Here is a 15,827-nt window from a genome sequence, read left to right as displayed (position 1 = left end):
AGAATGTTAACAGCTGTTTAGAAATTCACTGGTGCCAGGTATCAAAAATGCACATAGAGCCATATGCTAGCAATTCAAATTTTGGATTTTGCTTTACCTAGTGATCTAACAACCTAGGCTAAATGTTTCCTACAAGAACCAAGTTTGTTCATGAGATGTTCAATAACTCAAGGTTTTCCATATTACCTGTTCCATTCGAAATGCCATCTCTTTATGCAACTGCTGAATAGCATTTTTGGCTGCTGCATCTTGAGTTAAAAGTTTGTCTTTACTAGCTTTCACTTCTTTATTAAGCTCTTCCATTCTTGCTTCCAGCTGTAAGGCAACAATATGACACAGTTATAGAGAAAAGAAGACTGTGATCATGTTTTGTACAGGCAGGAACATTTCACATAAAATTAGATGCTTTAACAGATATTTACTTGTGTTTTACACTTGCCAAGCTGCAAATATTTATATCAACATCTAGGTTTGCATTTCAGTACAAGCACGAAAGGTGTCAATTCTCATCTTCAGTGAGACTGAAGATGCATCAAACCAAGTAAAACAGGAGGCACAGTGATTTACTACACAATAAATGAGTTTGACAGCAAATGCTGAGATGCTAGAGCAGAGCTGGCTGCTCTCTCAAGTTGCTTCACCTTCCAGCCTTTTGTTACTATCCCTGTGCCATATCCTCCACCATGCCAGCAAAGCAGTCATGCATCCACACTGAACTGGACTAGGAATTAATTCATTGAAAAATAACTGAGCAAATAAAGAGGTGCTTAATCATTATGCTGGCACTTTTTTTAGCCGCCTAGTGAACCAAGTCAGAGACCTGCTCCAGCTGAAGAATAATTACCAATGTCCAACTGGAACACTTCCCAGAGCATGTTCACTGCACAGTCATGCAAGTCCAGCAGAAGCAGCAGCAGCACTAGGGCAGGAGCAACTGGTGGCTACATAAGCTGTCATGCTGCCCAAAGGGTGTTCGGGTTGTGCCTTAGTGCCTATCCTCTTGTTCCAGGGAAAAGCCAATTCACCACGGGTCATTTTTTGTTGGGTTTGGTTTGGGGTGGGTGGGATGTTCAAAAGTACAAGATCTCAGGCTCAGCACGTTATATTTTTGTGCTATTCCAAACTGCTACATAAAAGGCAAGAACAATCTGTTTTGACACAATTGTTCAAATTCTCTTCAGTGTTGCAAATTAATCATTGGCCATATGAGACAAAAGTTTTACACATCCAAGCATGCACGTACAGTTTGCTTGCAGATCTGAGTGCAGTCAAGGTTTCCTTGACTTGAAAGCTACCAGAAAACACTACTTTGAAAACTGCAACACTAAAACACATCACAAATGAAAAGACACAAAGGTTTCCCTGCAATTTATCTTACAACTCCAGATGCTATCCAACTACAATATAAGAGTATTACACTCCAAACCAGTATTTTCTAAAATCACATGCAAGCAAATAATATCACAGATCCTATTTATCTGACTAGAAAGCAAAAGAAACTCTCCCAAATTTCTTCATATTTTTTGTAAGAACAGGATAAAGCAAATGCTGCATGATAGAGCTTAATGAAATCATACAGTGCTATCATGGAAATACAGACAAGATAGAATGAGTAGGCTGGTAACACTGATTTATTCAGGCATATGTAATTCCAATTTGTAGCTTAAAAATAAGATTTTTCAAATCCATTTTCAATCACCTAATGGATTTTCAAAGATTCTTTGAAATTAACCAAAGTCAGACTGAACTTCTACCTACATGAATACATTCCTCTGGAACACCACCAGCCTGACACTCTGCTTTGAGAGCAGATTTCTGTGTGATGCAGACATCAACAGAGCTGACAACTAGGGTAGAATGACCAGTACTTTAACAAACAGAATTTAGCACTTTAAATGCTATCTCTCACCAGATTTCTAAGCTGTAGTCAGTTTATAAAGCTAGGCCAACCAACTGCACAGGCACGTTTTCCTCTTCCTCCATGCTACCAAGGACATGCTGTTAAACCGTGGCAATGGTGACATCATATTCAGGTGAGATACTAACTAGCACTTCAGTTTTGTTATCTGTACCTGTTTAATAATGTTGAGGTGCTGCTTTTCTGTTTCTGTTCGTTTTTTCAGTTCATCTTTTAAATTGTCCTTTTCTGAGCAAATGTCCAAAATCAGTTCCTGATGTTTTTTATTTTCTTTAATCAATCTGTAAAGAAAAAAAAATGCAAGATACTTCAGCACTTATTTTCTTATTTGTCTCTAATTTTGAGAGAGATGGATTTTCCTCTTTGATCTGCAAATTTTATTGGGAGTTACAGTCAGAAACTGCATGTTGTGCATGTGAAACTTAACTCCAAAGCAGCAAGCAGCATCTTCCTTGTGAGCAAATTGTTTGTTTACAGCACTTTAGGGTTTTTATGGTCCATGATGAAGTGAGACATTTGGTACCTCTATGCAACTACAGAACTGTAAATTTTAAGGTATTTCTAAGACAAGTAACTTCCAGTCAAATGTCTGAAAACACAGGTACTGTACTTATTTCATGGATTGCTAAAAGCAGCCCTTGCAGTTCACAACCTGGTAAGAAATGGACACCTGATTTTCTAAGTCCTAAGTAGCTATGTAACGACAACAGTACCCATGCTCATACTCCTTATAAAGTTCAGATTTTTAGCAATAGTTTGTTCCTTTAGAGCTCTGCTGTCTGCAGCCTGAGTTGAAGCCAACTCTTACTTGGTTTGACCTTCTATCACTGCAATGGAACAGTTACACATAAAACTCAGAAGTTACATTGTTACAACTGCTGAATAAACAGTCTAAAATGTATTTAAATATCAAATGTTTAAAGATACAGTTAGATGGTGTTTATTTTAGGCCATTAATTGCATGAATTTGTGGGAGATATACTCTTGCCTGAACTAGATATTTAAGCAACCCTTTACAAACATACTTTAATCTTTCGCTCCCTTCCTTTGGAAAAAAAAATAAAATATCTCTAAACAAAACTAGGCTCCTAAATTACAGGGAATTCAAACCATCAGTGAAAGAGAGTTCAGCATTTCTGAACTGTTTTTTTAATCTATTAAAGAGTATTCCAGTATTACAAATTCTTAATTCACAATATTGCTGCTCACTTAGATCTGATCACAGGAGACTACTGGGCTATATCCAGAGCAATGCTACAAGAAATTCTGCTGATCATAAACTAAGGGACATAATCCAAAACGCCCTTTGGACCGAATATAAAGTGTCCCACAGCAGTTTTATACTCTTGAGTTGAGTCCCCAGGAGCCAAAGGGGTGGGGTGCAGCTGGGATAGCAGCTGGCAAAAAAGGACTCTAAAGACATGTTGATAGAAAAAACTTTCTATGTGTATACATAATATATAGATATATTTATATAAACATTTGTCTCTAAGAAAGTAATTGGCCAGTGACTGGAAACACTGACCTGCTTTCGAGTTCACCATAAACACATAAAACCCAAATAACTTGTTCACTTATAATCTCCAGGAATTACAACCATCTACACACCCACCACTTCACATTCCCACTCCTCCTTCCTCCGTAATTACTGCATGTCAAACTATGCATACTCAAGCTTCCTTGTCAACAACTGGCTTGCTTCACTTTTATGGTTTCTGTCAGAGGTTAACTGGTGAGGTGAAAGAATATTCTGCAAGAAAATACTTTCCCTACTCTACTTTTTGGGCATCTCTTTTCCCTCTGTCTGGCTTTCCCATACCATGGTACCAGAGTGCCTTGTATGAAGAGCAGTACACTCTTTTTCAGCTCTGCAATTGGGAATAAATTTGAAGTTAGAGGCTACATTTTGCCCGCAAGAAACATTTCTGAAGTGGTAACAGAATATGAAACACCAAGTGGGGAATCAAGCAATAAAGCAATGAACTGGCTTTTCATTAATTCTTCAAGCAGTGTACTGCCTGGTAGAACTATTAAGTCTAGTTTATTACAGCAAAATTTATAAGTATATGAAGTGTGGTAAGATAGTAGTATATCCATATATAATTTCCAACTCAAGTAATAGCTCGACTGATTTGCTGGATTATGTCAGGAGAGAGAATATCACTTGAAAAATGAATAAGCAATTTCAAACTCACAAATGAAAGACACACAGTGGGAGTTAGTAATTACAAAGGTTAATTTCTCCAAAGACATATATGGACTGAATGAATCCTGGAATATTTTCATATCACCATTACTTTTACGGTATTTAATTCTAGACATTGGCAAGCTATTCAACTGAACAGTTGGCTATTCAGTTCCTGCCAAATTCCACAAGAATTCAGAGATCCAAGCACACATTTTTTTATTTATAAGTACAAGCCACAAGCAAAAATAATTCCTCTCTTAAGATAATTTAAAAAGCTCATTAACTGTCCTTACAACAACTCACAAGAGAACACTTGTTTCATACCAAAAAAGTTGCACACAACATGCAAGCAAAACTGTTCAGTGCACACCTCCATTTCTGATGAGCATACTCAAATACTCACTTTTTGATGGTTTGTTCTTGCTCCAGGTATTTATCTTGCACACATTTTTCAAACACGGCCAAGGCATGTTCACCTTTCCGCACGCCATTCGGGAATTCTCGTTCCTTTGAAAAATCTGTAGTTAAGAGTTCAGACTCTATTTCCTTTAGCAAATCCTCTTGTGAGGAAGTCTGATGTATTGTAGAAATTAGCTTCTTTGTGCAGTCTGTGTCGTAAGGGCTCTCTGAATAGATTTTATCACTAGGTTTTTTCACAAAGTCAGACTCCTCCCTTAGCTCCTGTAGTATTTCCATTAATGATTGTTCTGTCTGATTAGTTTTTTGATCCCGTTGTTCAAATTCTGCAATAGATATATGTTCTGGTTTTGTGGAGCCTTCTATCTTTCTTTCAGAGAAGGTATTGGCACAGTAGCCTGCCTCTCCACTCTGCTGCTCCTGTCCTTCTGCCAGGGCCCCATTGTTGCTCATGCCAGTAACTGCTGAACCCTGGTCCAAGGGCAACAACCTCGATTCCCTTTCCAAGACACCAGCATCATCTGCAGTACAACTGATGCTTGAGCAATCCTTCATTCCAGATGTTTTATCAGTCTTCTCATTATCTGGGGACCTGGAAGAGGCATCATCTGTCAGACTGACTGGCTCCTTTGTGCTTTGCATTTCTGATGTAGATTCCTCCATTCTATTCCCTTGGAAATCTAGAAATAGAATTCACATTACAGAACAAATTATATTCAAAATCAAAATGAAAAGATCTTAAGAGTGGGGAAAGAAAGGCTACTGGAAAGTAGTATTCAATCAGTAAATATCTTTAGATATAAAAGTGTTTTGCAGAGTTGTTTTTCCAGTCTAACTTTTAAATAAATGCTCCAGAACAAGTTTTTCTAAAAGAAGGTGAGAGATGTAGGACAGCAAACAGAAAGTACTGGGACATAAATGCCAAGACAATAAAAAAGCACAGAGCTTTAGAATTAATAATTCTATTAATTAAATCCACAGAAAGGCCAAATCATCACCTCTGAAAAACACTCAGACATAAAAGAACAATAAAAAAATATTCTAGAGCCTTACAGCTTTCATTTTCCTGTACACTATTTGAAAGCAGTAATATGCCTTGACCTACTCATTTTTACAGCACAAGGTAACTCCCTTTTCCAGTCAGAACATACAACTTCCTTACTGTCATGTCCTCACACCTCCCATACAGCAAAATGTGTCTCTACTCAGCAACCTGAAGGAAAGAAGGGGCTGGTGGAGGATGGGGGTGAGATTCTCTTTTCCCATCTGCTTTCAAGTAGCCCAAATCCCTGGCTGGAAGAGCACAGATGGCCTGCGGCAGATTTGCTCTCTGCAAAAGTAGCTTGCAGAGCAAACATTTGAGGAGTTGAAATGCTGCATGGAAATTGTTCTTCTAGAAGGACACCATGCTGAGATCCAAATAGCCAGAATACTTATGGAAGAGCTGAAGTAAAACGTTATCTTCTTTTTCAGAAATACCAGATGGTCAGGTGTCTGGAAAGACTGCCGGCATTTTTAGCAAGCATCAGAAGCCTTTCTCATCTCCTTTCCATCAGAAGAAATTCATTACAGCAGTCATAGCTTCCAAATGTAACCCTATAACCTACTACTGGATAAATTAGGGTATTTAATAACAAGACAATTTTTTTGTTTCTAAATTCAACTCTGCTATTCCAACAATTACCTCAAGGGAAGCAGTAAACTTGACATCTTGCAACACCGAGGTCTGTGACCAATTGTTACCACTATCACCTTTCACTACTAGGTACAAAAATAAGGAAAAAAAAAGCAGCAGCCTCCACTCAGCTGTTTCTACCAGGAAATACCATTAAATAAAAAACCTACCACTAGTACCTGAAACCAACAGTTGTGCTCCTATTGCTAGATAATCAACAAGAGAAAAGTATAAGAAAAACTGAGCATAAGGCTGAAGGTATGAAAGGGAACAGGTCACGATCAGACAGCAGTCACAAGTCATCAAATTACAATTACACATTTTTAAGTAACAAGCAAATCACCTTTCCTTTCCAGTTTCAAAGCAAAAAACCTCAATGCTATATCCTCTAAACCAGTGCAAATCAATAGGAACCCGAAAGCAAGTGTTAAGGAAAGCTACAAATGAGAATAGAGATGGTGAATGTGAGAGTTTATATACAATGTGAAATTTTTACAAGGACTCCCCATTTCACACAGATTTATGCTTAGGACAACACTGGAGCCAACAAATCCATCTATCTACACTCCCCATTTCACACAGATTTATGCTTAGGACAACACTGGAGCCAACAAATCCATCTATCTACTTGGTTTGTGCAGCCAAAACAATTGCTCTTTTGGTACCTATCTACTTCTTGATAACTTCTACTAGTAATGGAAGTTCACAAAGTACTACTGTTATTCTAAAATATAGCAAACAAAAGAAACAACCCCCAATGACAATCTCAATCTGCAAGAAAGACAATGAACATAACTGCAAGAAAAAGCATTCAGTTTTGTACCAGCAGAATGTACTAGTTCCTACTTCATTAAAAAGAATGTCTGGAGACTGGTGCATTTAATACATCCGGTAACCATAAGATAATTTGCAAATGATGCTTTTAAGAGAAATTCACCTCCTAGTATCTGTTCCCTCTTGTCACAGGTAGCTCATAAAGCACACACTCAGCTGTAGAAAGAGATGCTATTAACATAAAGCTGAGGTGCAATTTTTTCTTTAACGGCTACTTGAGTCTAAGTTCTTGCTGACACTTTTTCTGGAAAGATCAAGGGAGGCATTTTTGGTTCACTTTAAGCCTTTTCTAAAATACTTTCTAAAGTGTTACAAAACCCAGAAAGTATGCAGTTGTTTAACATACTACTGTCTCAAAGGTGCTGATCACTGCCCAGCTGCTGCTGGTTACCACTCCCATAAGAAAAGAACTGGCAAAATCAGATGTACAAACTTTCATGTTGGTTACCATATCCCAAAATCTCCAGTCCAGTCCACAAACTGGATGGTATTTCTCTTCCTATGAAAGCAACAGGTGAATAACACAGCTTTGTTAAGACAGTACATTGGGAAGGATACTAAGTTCTCATCTTACTGTGTGACTTATTTCTGAAAATAATACTGTGAGTTAGTATTAGAGAGAGAGATTAATCCATGTGGAAGTGGAAATACAATTATTTGCATAACTCAATTAGTTGTAGAGCAATAAAATGCCACCAACTCCATATCCGTGAAATTTTACACTTAATATCAATCATACAAACCCTATGCTTTATTTATCAAATGCATGGGGAATTTGAATAGTGACTATACAAATCAGTTAAAGCATGAAAAGTCAATTATGATGATTCAGTGTTCCCTGCAGGCCTACCCTAATTTTCAGTGGCACTCAGAATATAATTTACCACATTATGAATGTTAACAGCCTTTCCAATTCCAATACATTGGATTTTATCTCTATCTGCACAAACCTATCTGAATCTGTTCACAACCTGAGCAGATTTTTTTCCCCTTACTGCTGCTGTATAGTACTATTTTTCATAATCCAAGTACTAACTTTTAAAACAGAAATAAAACTAAACAATTCACCACAGGATCACAATTCATCCTCACATCAGAAATACCCACAGAAATAACATGGAACAACTGTTAATGCAAGTCCACCTTGATATTCAAGTGTCTCTTGATAACCCAAAGTCTGTTGTGCCTACCTAACTGAATGTAGCAGGTACCTCCTTCATAAGGTGAGAGACAGAAAACTAAAGAAAAGGTTTCTGCTTTGTAAAGAAAAGTGTTTGTATGAAAGTAGCATAAAATTATCAACATTGCCAGCCTAGCAGCACCTAGTTGAAATGAAACATACTAGCATTTGACTGTTTCACATCAAACATAAAAATGCAGCAAGTCCCAGATACATATTTGATAACACCTCTGTGTCTTCCCAGGTTTTACATCCATCTTCTATTACCCTACCCATCCTTATAAGTGACTCTACCAGAACCAGGGAAGTAATAAGGTTATGGCACCACTCTCCTATAAAATACTATGCTAAGAAAATAAAATAGCTTAGTATCTTTCATGATGTCTTCAGAGTCAAAAGCAACCATAAAAGGCAAATCCTGACTCAAGCAGATCAACTGTTTTACGTAACAATATCTTGTTAATGCATCAGACAAGTAAATCATAGTACTTCGACAGTATCCTGGGTGACAGCAAAGTGCCAGGGGAGCACTGCCTGACCTTGCACAGTTTTGCTGAGCTTCTGCCTTCAACCATTTACTCTGTTCTTGTCCCAGGGTCAATCATCATCCCAACAGTATGGCAAAACCTTCCTGTTCCTCAGTCCCTGCCATGTGATACTTGTCTCACCCTCACAGTTCATGTTCTTATGCCCCAGGACAATGTAATCACTACCAAGACAACTTAAAATGTCCAGGGTAGGAACTACTCAGAGTACCACTTTGAGATTCGCCCAGCCCAAGCTTGCCTACCTACATACCTTGAATACCAAGGCTCCTTGTGAAACTGCCATGCATCTGGTGTGGCATACAGAAAGCTTTCTGTCACTTTCTGCTGCTGTGACAGGACTCCCAGAACTCCCACAACTGGTTTGACCAGTCCTCCTCCTCTGTTTTACAGCTCACAATTATTTTGACACTCTAACACACCTTCCCTGTGTTCCTGCTTCTATTCTAAAGTCTGCATTTCCACACACCTCAGTAATACAAAGCAAAGCACGTGGAAACGCATGAGTGCAAAACCTGGCAATGTGAGTAGCAGGGAATGAGGAACCCAGCTCAGCCAAGCTGCCTTTACAGCAGTAAAGGGCCCTCAGGCCCAGTTTGCACAAGGGAACAAAACACTTCTCTGAATATAAACATCAGAAAATGGACAAGTTGTATCCTTCAAAAATAAAACTCTGTTTTTTTTTAAACAAAACCAACAAACAAACACCAAACAGACACTGTTTTTCTCACCATAGATGTGTCCTTCAAAGAAGCAAGGACTGTGAATACTTTTTCCTTGTTTATCTTGTGGTATTCACAAAAATGAAGTTTAAAGCTGCAACAGTGCATATAATATTCATTTTAAATATTACATTAGTACTCGGAGAAGCAGATAAACTGCAGTCACAGGACAAACAACATTCGAGCTAGTACTGACAAGGGTTGCAACTATTTCTCATACTACTGTAACAAGATGTGCTTATCTGCTAAATTGCTGATAGCACAACTCACTGGAATCAGAAGCAAGGAGCAGAGAGCCTGCTAATGCAATGCGTGGACAGCACCTCAATTTCTAAGGAAGAAATGTCTCACACATATGTAAAGGAAAGCAAAGACTCAGCAAATAGTCTATTTTTCATTCACTTCCTTTGTTACAAAACTGAAACATCCTCTATTAATTGCTGATCAAATAACAAAACCCAGAACATTCATAAATATGAAGCAATGAACACTATAAAAAAAATCTTGCAGAATCATTGCATGCAAAAAGGTAAAACTTGCAAATTATTAAAATGTATAACTTACTGGAGTTTATCTGGGTGTTTCCATTTTCATTCTATTACCTGCAAGTATTCTATCCCAAGATTTAAAAATCACTTTAAAATTATGTTCAATACTTCACTACTTTAACAGCGTTGACCTGCTCCACAAACTACCAGTATGTAGGACAAAGGTCTTAACTTGTTCTGCTAAATCCATCTGCTAAGTGGACATGTCAGGGAACTTTTTCTTATATAAGATTTGGTCTCTTGCAAGCTGAGCATGTGCTGTACTATGTCATGTTAGTTAGATTTTGGGAATAAAAATCTCTCATAATGGCACTACATCATTGCTATGATAATTATGGTCATTAGGTGGCTGTTTATATTTTAATTTTTACAGTGAAATGAAAGTAAAATTTCCAGAAGAGCCATTGATATAATGTTTGAACATTAATTTTACTGTTTACTAATCCAAAATTTACAAAACTACATAAAATAACTGTATAAGAAAGTATGTGATCAGATGCTAATATTCAGTTCCTGGACTAAAACCATAGCAATTACTTGCAGAAATAAAAAGCCAATTAACAGCCAGAAGACATATGCCACCAATTTTAAAAGATCCTCCAATTCAAATTCTTATTTTAATACAACTTAACATTCTGATAAGCTGGGTTATGAGAATTAATTTTCACATGCAATAACACAGTAATTTAATAATTCTTGTTTCAGCATCGCTATTCCAATTATACTCTTAGACATGACATGAAACAGACACACATCAGAACACAAGCCAGCAATGGATAGCTCCTACAGATACAACTCTAGAAACCAGATTGCAAATAAAAAACATTTCAAGCAGTACCTACACTGAACCACCATACTAACTCTATTCAGCTTCACTGGAAGAACATTTTGTCTGAAAATTTAAGAACTCTGTATTTTTCTGTATTAGCAGACAGCTAAGACCTACCATTTTAAGATCAACATTTAAGGCCTTTCTCCCTCCCTCTGTCTTCTTTCTTTCTCTTCTTTCTGCCCTTTACAAAATGAAAGAAAATGCTGCAATAAAGATGGAAGACAGAGCCTGGGGGAAAGTGAGTATCAAAAGTTGTTCCTTTCTATATATGTTTTAATAGCAAATTCTCACTTCAGAGTCCACTCACTGGCATGGATAAAAGCAGTTTCTCCAGCAGTCAGTCTGCCCCTTTCCTCTGCTGAAAAGTACACACATGCTCACTTTTTAAGGAAGCTGTTGACACACTCATCCTGTGGCTGTCCTTCAGGTTATCCACTACACCTGCTAAAAATCTTCCCCCCTATTCCAGTACTGCTAATTCCCAGCCACTAGAAAGTAATTCATGTTGAAAGCAATTCCCTGTGTGCTTCCTACTGTCTGCATAGATCTAATTAAGAATACAACCTTTCCCAGCTATAGCCTGCTATTTTGTTATTACAGGCAGGCACTGAGAATCTGGTACATTTTAATTCAATATTATGTCATTTCAAACTGCCTGTCTTTTCAATCTTCTTATGGAGCACAAACGTGATTCTTTTAAATCCCTGACTACAAAGGACTTTCCTAAATTCATGCTAGGATTTCATTTCATAAAATAGATAGCTTGACCCAAACTATCACCACTTGTGTTTAAGTAGTCAAGAAGGAGGAAATTTGTTTCAGCCCATTTCAAAATACATATGAGGTGACATTTAAAGAAACATATTCAATGACAACCATAGGAAGGATTTTCTGAGGTGTGGTTGCCTAGAAGAGTTCACTAACAACCAGGGAAAAAAAGAAAGTGTGTGCCTTGTCACCTAGTAACTATCACAATGGGGCCCTCTTACAATAAACAGATGAAAGAATGAGAAAAGTGTGTGCCTGGGGTGGTTCTGTAAGCAAACAGACAGGTCAAGGTCCTGAGAAATAAAAATCACTGCTCTAAGAGGGGAAAAAAAAAAAGTATTTAAGTGACAAAGCTTAACCATAATGTAGAGAAAGGGGCAAAACAGGGAAGGAGGGACTAATGTTTCACAGGTGTGCGCATATTCAAAAATTTGCTAAAACCAGGGTGGATTTTTTAAAGAAAGTGAAGAGCACTGAGATAAGTGACTCCAAGAAACAAAAACTCCTGAAAGGGGAGTAATAACAAGAAGTTAATACAGTAAATGCAATTCACTGGACACCAGGCATATTCAACCATGCATGACTTAATATAATGGCCAGTAGCAGTCAATTATGTCAGGTCCTTGCAACAAGAAAGGGCTTTGCATTATCTTTGGGTAGATGTTCTTCACTCATAGTTGTGCTCCTCAGAGAGACCTTGTAGCAGAGTCACTGATGAAGAGGGAATCATTTACTCCAAACAAGTATACATGCAATCCACAAAACAGTGGAAACAGTTCTCTCATCATCAGTTAAGACCACATATGCTCTTCACCTCTGGATATGTAAAAAGTACCCAGAAAAATGTTACAGGGTATGGAACAAGTTTGTTTTTAAATAGAAGTAAAATGCAAATTTACAAAGCCATCCTCTTTCATCTTCAATTTCATATGCCTTGCAGAGGAGTACTCATATTTCCTTTAACTAATAGACTTAAGTCTCAAAATGACTTGAAGTTGTAATACACAGACCACGCATTTTGGAGAGTATGTGGGGTCAAAGAAAGGAGTGATGAAGCACACTCCACGGCTCATGGGCAGATAACCCCAATAGTCAACAGGGTCCTAAGTACCATGACCAGGCTAGGCAAACAGCTAAGTGACAGAAATATCTGGTGACATCAACACAAGCAGCCCAAGTTCCCAGAAGTCCCTACCTTTTACACAGATGCCATCTCAGCATTCAAATAGTTGTGTTGCCACTGTAGCCTGTGCCGTAAACTTGCTGAGGAAACACTGCACACCTCTTAACAAAGTCCATGTTTATAATAAAAAACCTTCCTAGAAAAAAAGCCCCTTGAAATTGTTTCAGAGTGATTCCCTTCACATTGTAATTTCAGGTCCTTATTTCCTGGTTCTTTCTCAAGCTGCACTGGATTGATAACCCCCAAAATTGCTGCTGTTACTCTCTATTTTGCTTCTCAGAATGGCACCTTCTCAAGATAAGCCCTACTGCAAATTAATCATAAAAATCTAAGCAAACACCCTTAAGCAGTAGTCTCTTCAAATGCTTTGCAATACTCACTAACCTTCCATATTGGTTCAGGTTTCTGAACTCATGGCAAACTGAAGTAAATTAAACTTCATTTACCTCCGTTACTGTGCAATTCAGGCTTAGCGTGCAGCTTGCCTTGTGAGTTACTGGGAGATGGGGTAATGCAGGTCCTTTGGCCAGCTTCTTACAAAGACAGCAAGAAAACAGGTTCACTCTTAACATCCTCAACTTGCCGTGGAAAAACAAACCCCTACTTCTTTCCCCTAGTATTAGGCCAGAAGACTTGGGCAGCATAACCTAACTGAAATCATCAGCTGTCCATCACAGGTGCCGTGTTACTGTTCTCTGTATTAGATTCCAACTATTTTACAAACATCTCTCCTACTCTGTGTCCTTCTCTCCAATTCAAACAAAAATGCTTATTTTACCTATGGGTTTACACAGTTTTTTGCTAGCAGATCCCAAGGGAGCAAGTGAGGAAAGAATAGCTTCATTTTAATACTGGAGGTGCCAGATGCAGACACTTAGGAATAATTCCATTTTTAGCAAAGCTGGATTTAGGAAAGTGGTCACACAGCTTGCCTACATATTTAGAAAGTGATGGGGTTTATCTCTGCATAACCCAGGTGCTAGATGAACAGAAAATTCTATACCCCAGTTAAACCAGTTGGAAATTTAATGCTTTCATGATGACTGTGGTGTTTGTTCACCTGCAATTCTCAGGACAGAACAGTGAGCACCAAAGCACCTGAAACTGTAGCTGGTCTAAAGATACCAGAAAAGGTTTCCTCTATTTCCATTACTCTAGCTTTCTAATAGCTCTCCAAACATCAGGAATTCTGTTCATTGTTATATCTAAATGTAGAAATCCTCTCAACTTAATTGTGCAACCTTTCAAAGCTGACACAATAATAAAAACAGTAATTAAAAAAAGACACACAAAAAGGTTACTAAAACCCCAAAATATCAGGTAAATCTAGAATTGGGGGTTCTGGAAGACAGACTTTTTAAAAATGAAAAGCATTAGCCTCATGAAATCCCAGCTGACAAAGAAATCATTGATTCTTTTTTCTGAATCACTCAGTCATGTAAATTTCCACGAGGAAATTTACAACTGTTTTGAAGATTCACACACCTCAAGTCACACCATAACACAGTTTCCCATTACTCCAGCCCCAAATACCAATTAAAGGTCTCAGCAACACAACCAGGCACACATACACACACTATGCTCCTGCAACTGAAAATTCTATTCCACATCTTTACGCTGTTTCTGCCCTGACTTGAAAAGCACTGAGCACTAGAAGCTCTCCTTCTTTAGCAAATATACAACTTGGAGATGAGCTGGAACTTCAGCCCTTTTTGCTAGGATGGAATCTAACATTTACTTTGCATGTAACTGACTTTGAAATCAGAAATGCTGAGCAGCATGTTTCAAAATGTGCCTTTTTTCTGGCATGATTTTCAAAATTTATATAGAAGAAAGATCAGCAACATCATAAATCTATCCTGAGATAACAGGTGCTGTGACCACAATAGGTCTACACTCATCCCTTGGAAACTGTGATTTAATAGTAATTGTGATTTTAAAAAGGAGTAACATGACATTATAGTGTACATGCAAAGGCATAATCAATATTTACTCCACTATTTAAACAACTCTGCCTCCTATTCATTCATGTTAAGCACATGTAATATTAAATTCCAATCCACAGATCGATTTTTACAAGTGGTTCATTACACTCAAGCAGAGTACCAATTCAGAAGCACCTCTCTTCATGCAAGCAGCTACTAAAGCTCATGAAGCAAAGGCAAATAGGTACCTTTAACCAAACCACATCTATCATTTATACTTCCAATACTGTGTTGTCTCTTTCCCTAGTCGCTGTAAAATAGACTAAAAGCTCTGATAAAAAAGATTTTTAAATATTTTTTAATATCTGTTTCAACTCATGCATCTATGAAATAAAGTCACAAAGTTTCACCAGTCACAGGCTTTTCTCGATGAAGCTCTGATGTTCATCAGAAAACTCCAGCAAAAGCAAAAACTGCACATCAGCACCATTTGAACAGCTCAGCTACAGACCTATTTCCCTCCTGCAGGTTCCTGAGCAACAAAAAGACAGAGTCCACGTAATTTAGCTAGTCTTCAATTGCAAATTCAAGTGTTAACATGAAATGCAATATAATCCAGTGTAACACTGGAGATGGACTTCATTTCAAAGAGCTAGTTAAGATTTATTGGCTGAAGAATACTGAAGAGAATGATAATGATTTCTAGAGTCTTCCTGAGAAGTTCCACACATATGAAGCAACCAGCAACCAAAGATTTAAAGGAGTTACACAGAAGAATCTTCACAAATGCCATGGCATTTATTAGGAAGACCATAATTTATTTGTCTGAACAGTCTGTTCCCCAAAGGACTACTCCTCTCCTTTAAACATCATGCTACAAAATAATGCACTAGAAACATAACCTTAGATAAATCACAATAAAATAATAAATATTTTCTATTATATTTAAACAGATTATCCTAAGACAGAGACATTAAAGTAACTATTAACAACCAGATAACTGTTAGAACCACAGGAACTGCCATTTCATTTCACTTCAGGTTTCATTCCCAACCTATTACACTGGCTAAAAGCCAAATCTGTAGGATAGGT

General features: G+C 37.7%; 1 protein-coding gene across 4 annotated transcripts in view; it reads right to left on the bottom strand.

Moving 5' to 3' along the window:
- CCDC186 (coiled-coil domain containing 186) overlaps positions 1–15,827 on the bottom strand; it is a 36,194-nt gene that overhangs the window by 15,893 nt on the left and 4,474 nt on the right. For 2 of the 4 annotated variants that reach the window (XM_051618183.1, XM_051618182.1), the window contains 3 exons: positions 4,510–5,203; positions 2,073–2,199; positions 187–315 (listed from right to left, as the gene is read on the bottom strand). In XM_051618183.1, the coding sequence (XP_051474143.1) occupies positions 187–315; positions 2,073–2,199; positions 4,510–5,186 (933 nt within the window). In that variant the 5' untranslated portion in view covers positions 5,187–5,203. The remainder of the gene's footprint in view (positions 1–186; positions 316–2,072; positions 2,200–4,509; positions 5,204–15,827) is intronic. The other 2 variants (XM_051618185.1, XM_051618186.1) reach the window with 1 other exon arrangement.

Source organism: Apus apus, chromosome 4, assembly GCF_020740795.1.
Source record: "Apus apus isolate bApuApu2 chromosome 4, bApuApu2.pri.cur, whole genome shotgun sequence".
Classification (NCBI taxonomy): domain Eukaryota; kingdom Metazoa; phylum Chordata; class Aves; order Apodiformes; family Apodidae; genus Apus; species Apus apus.
Note: the sequence above shows the minus strand (reverse complement) of the source record. Positions and strands in the feature narration are given on the sequence as shown.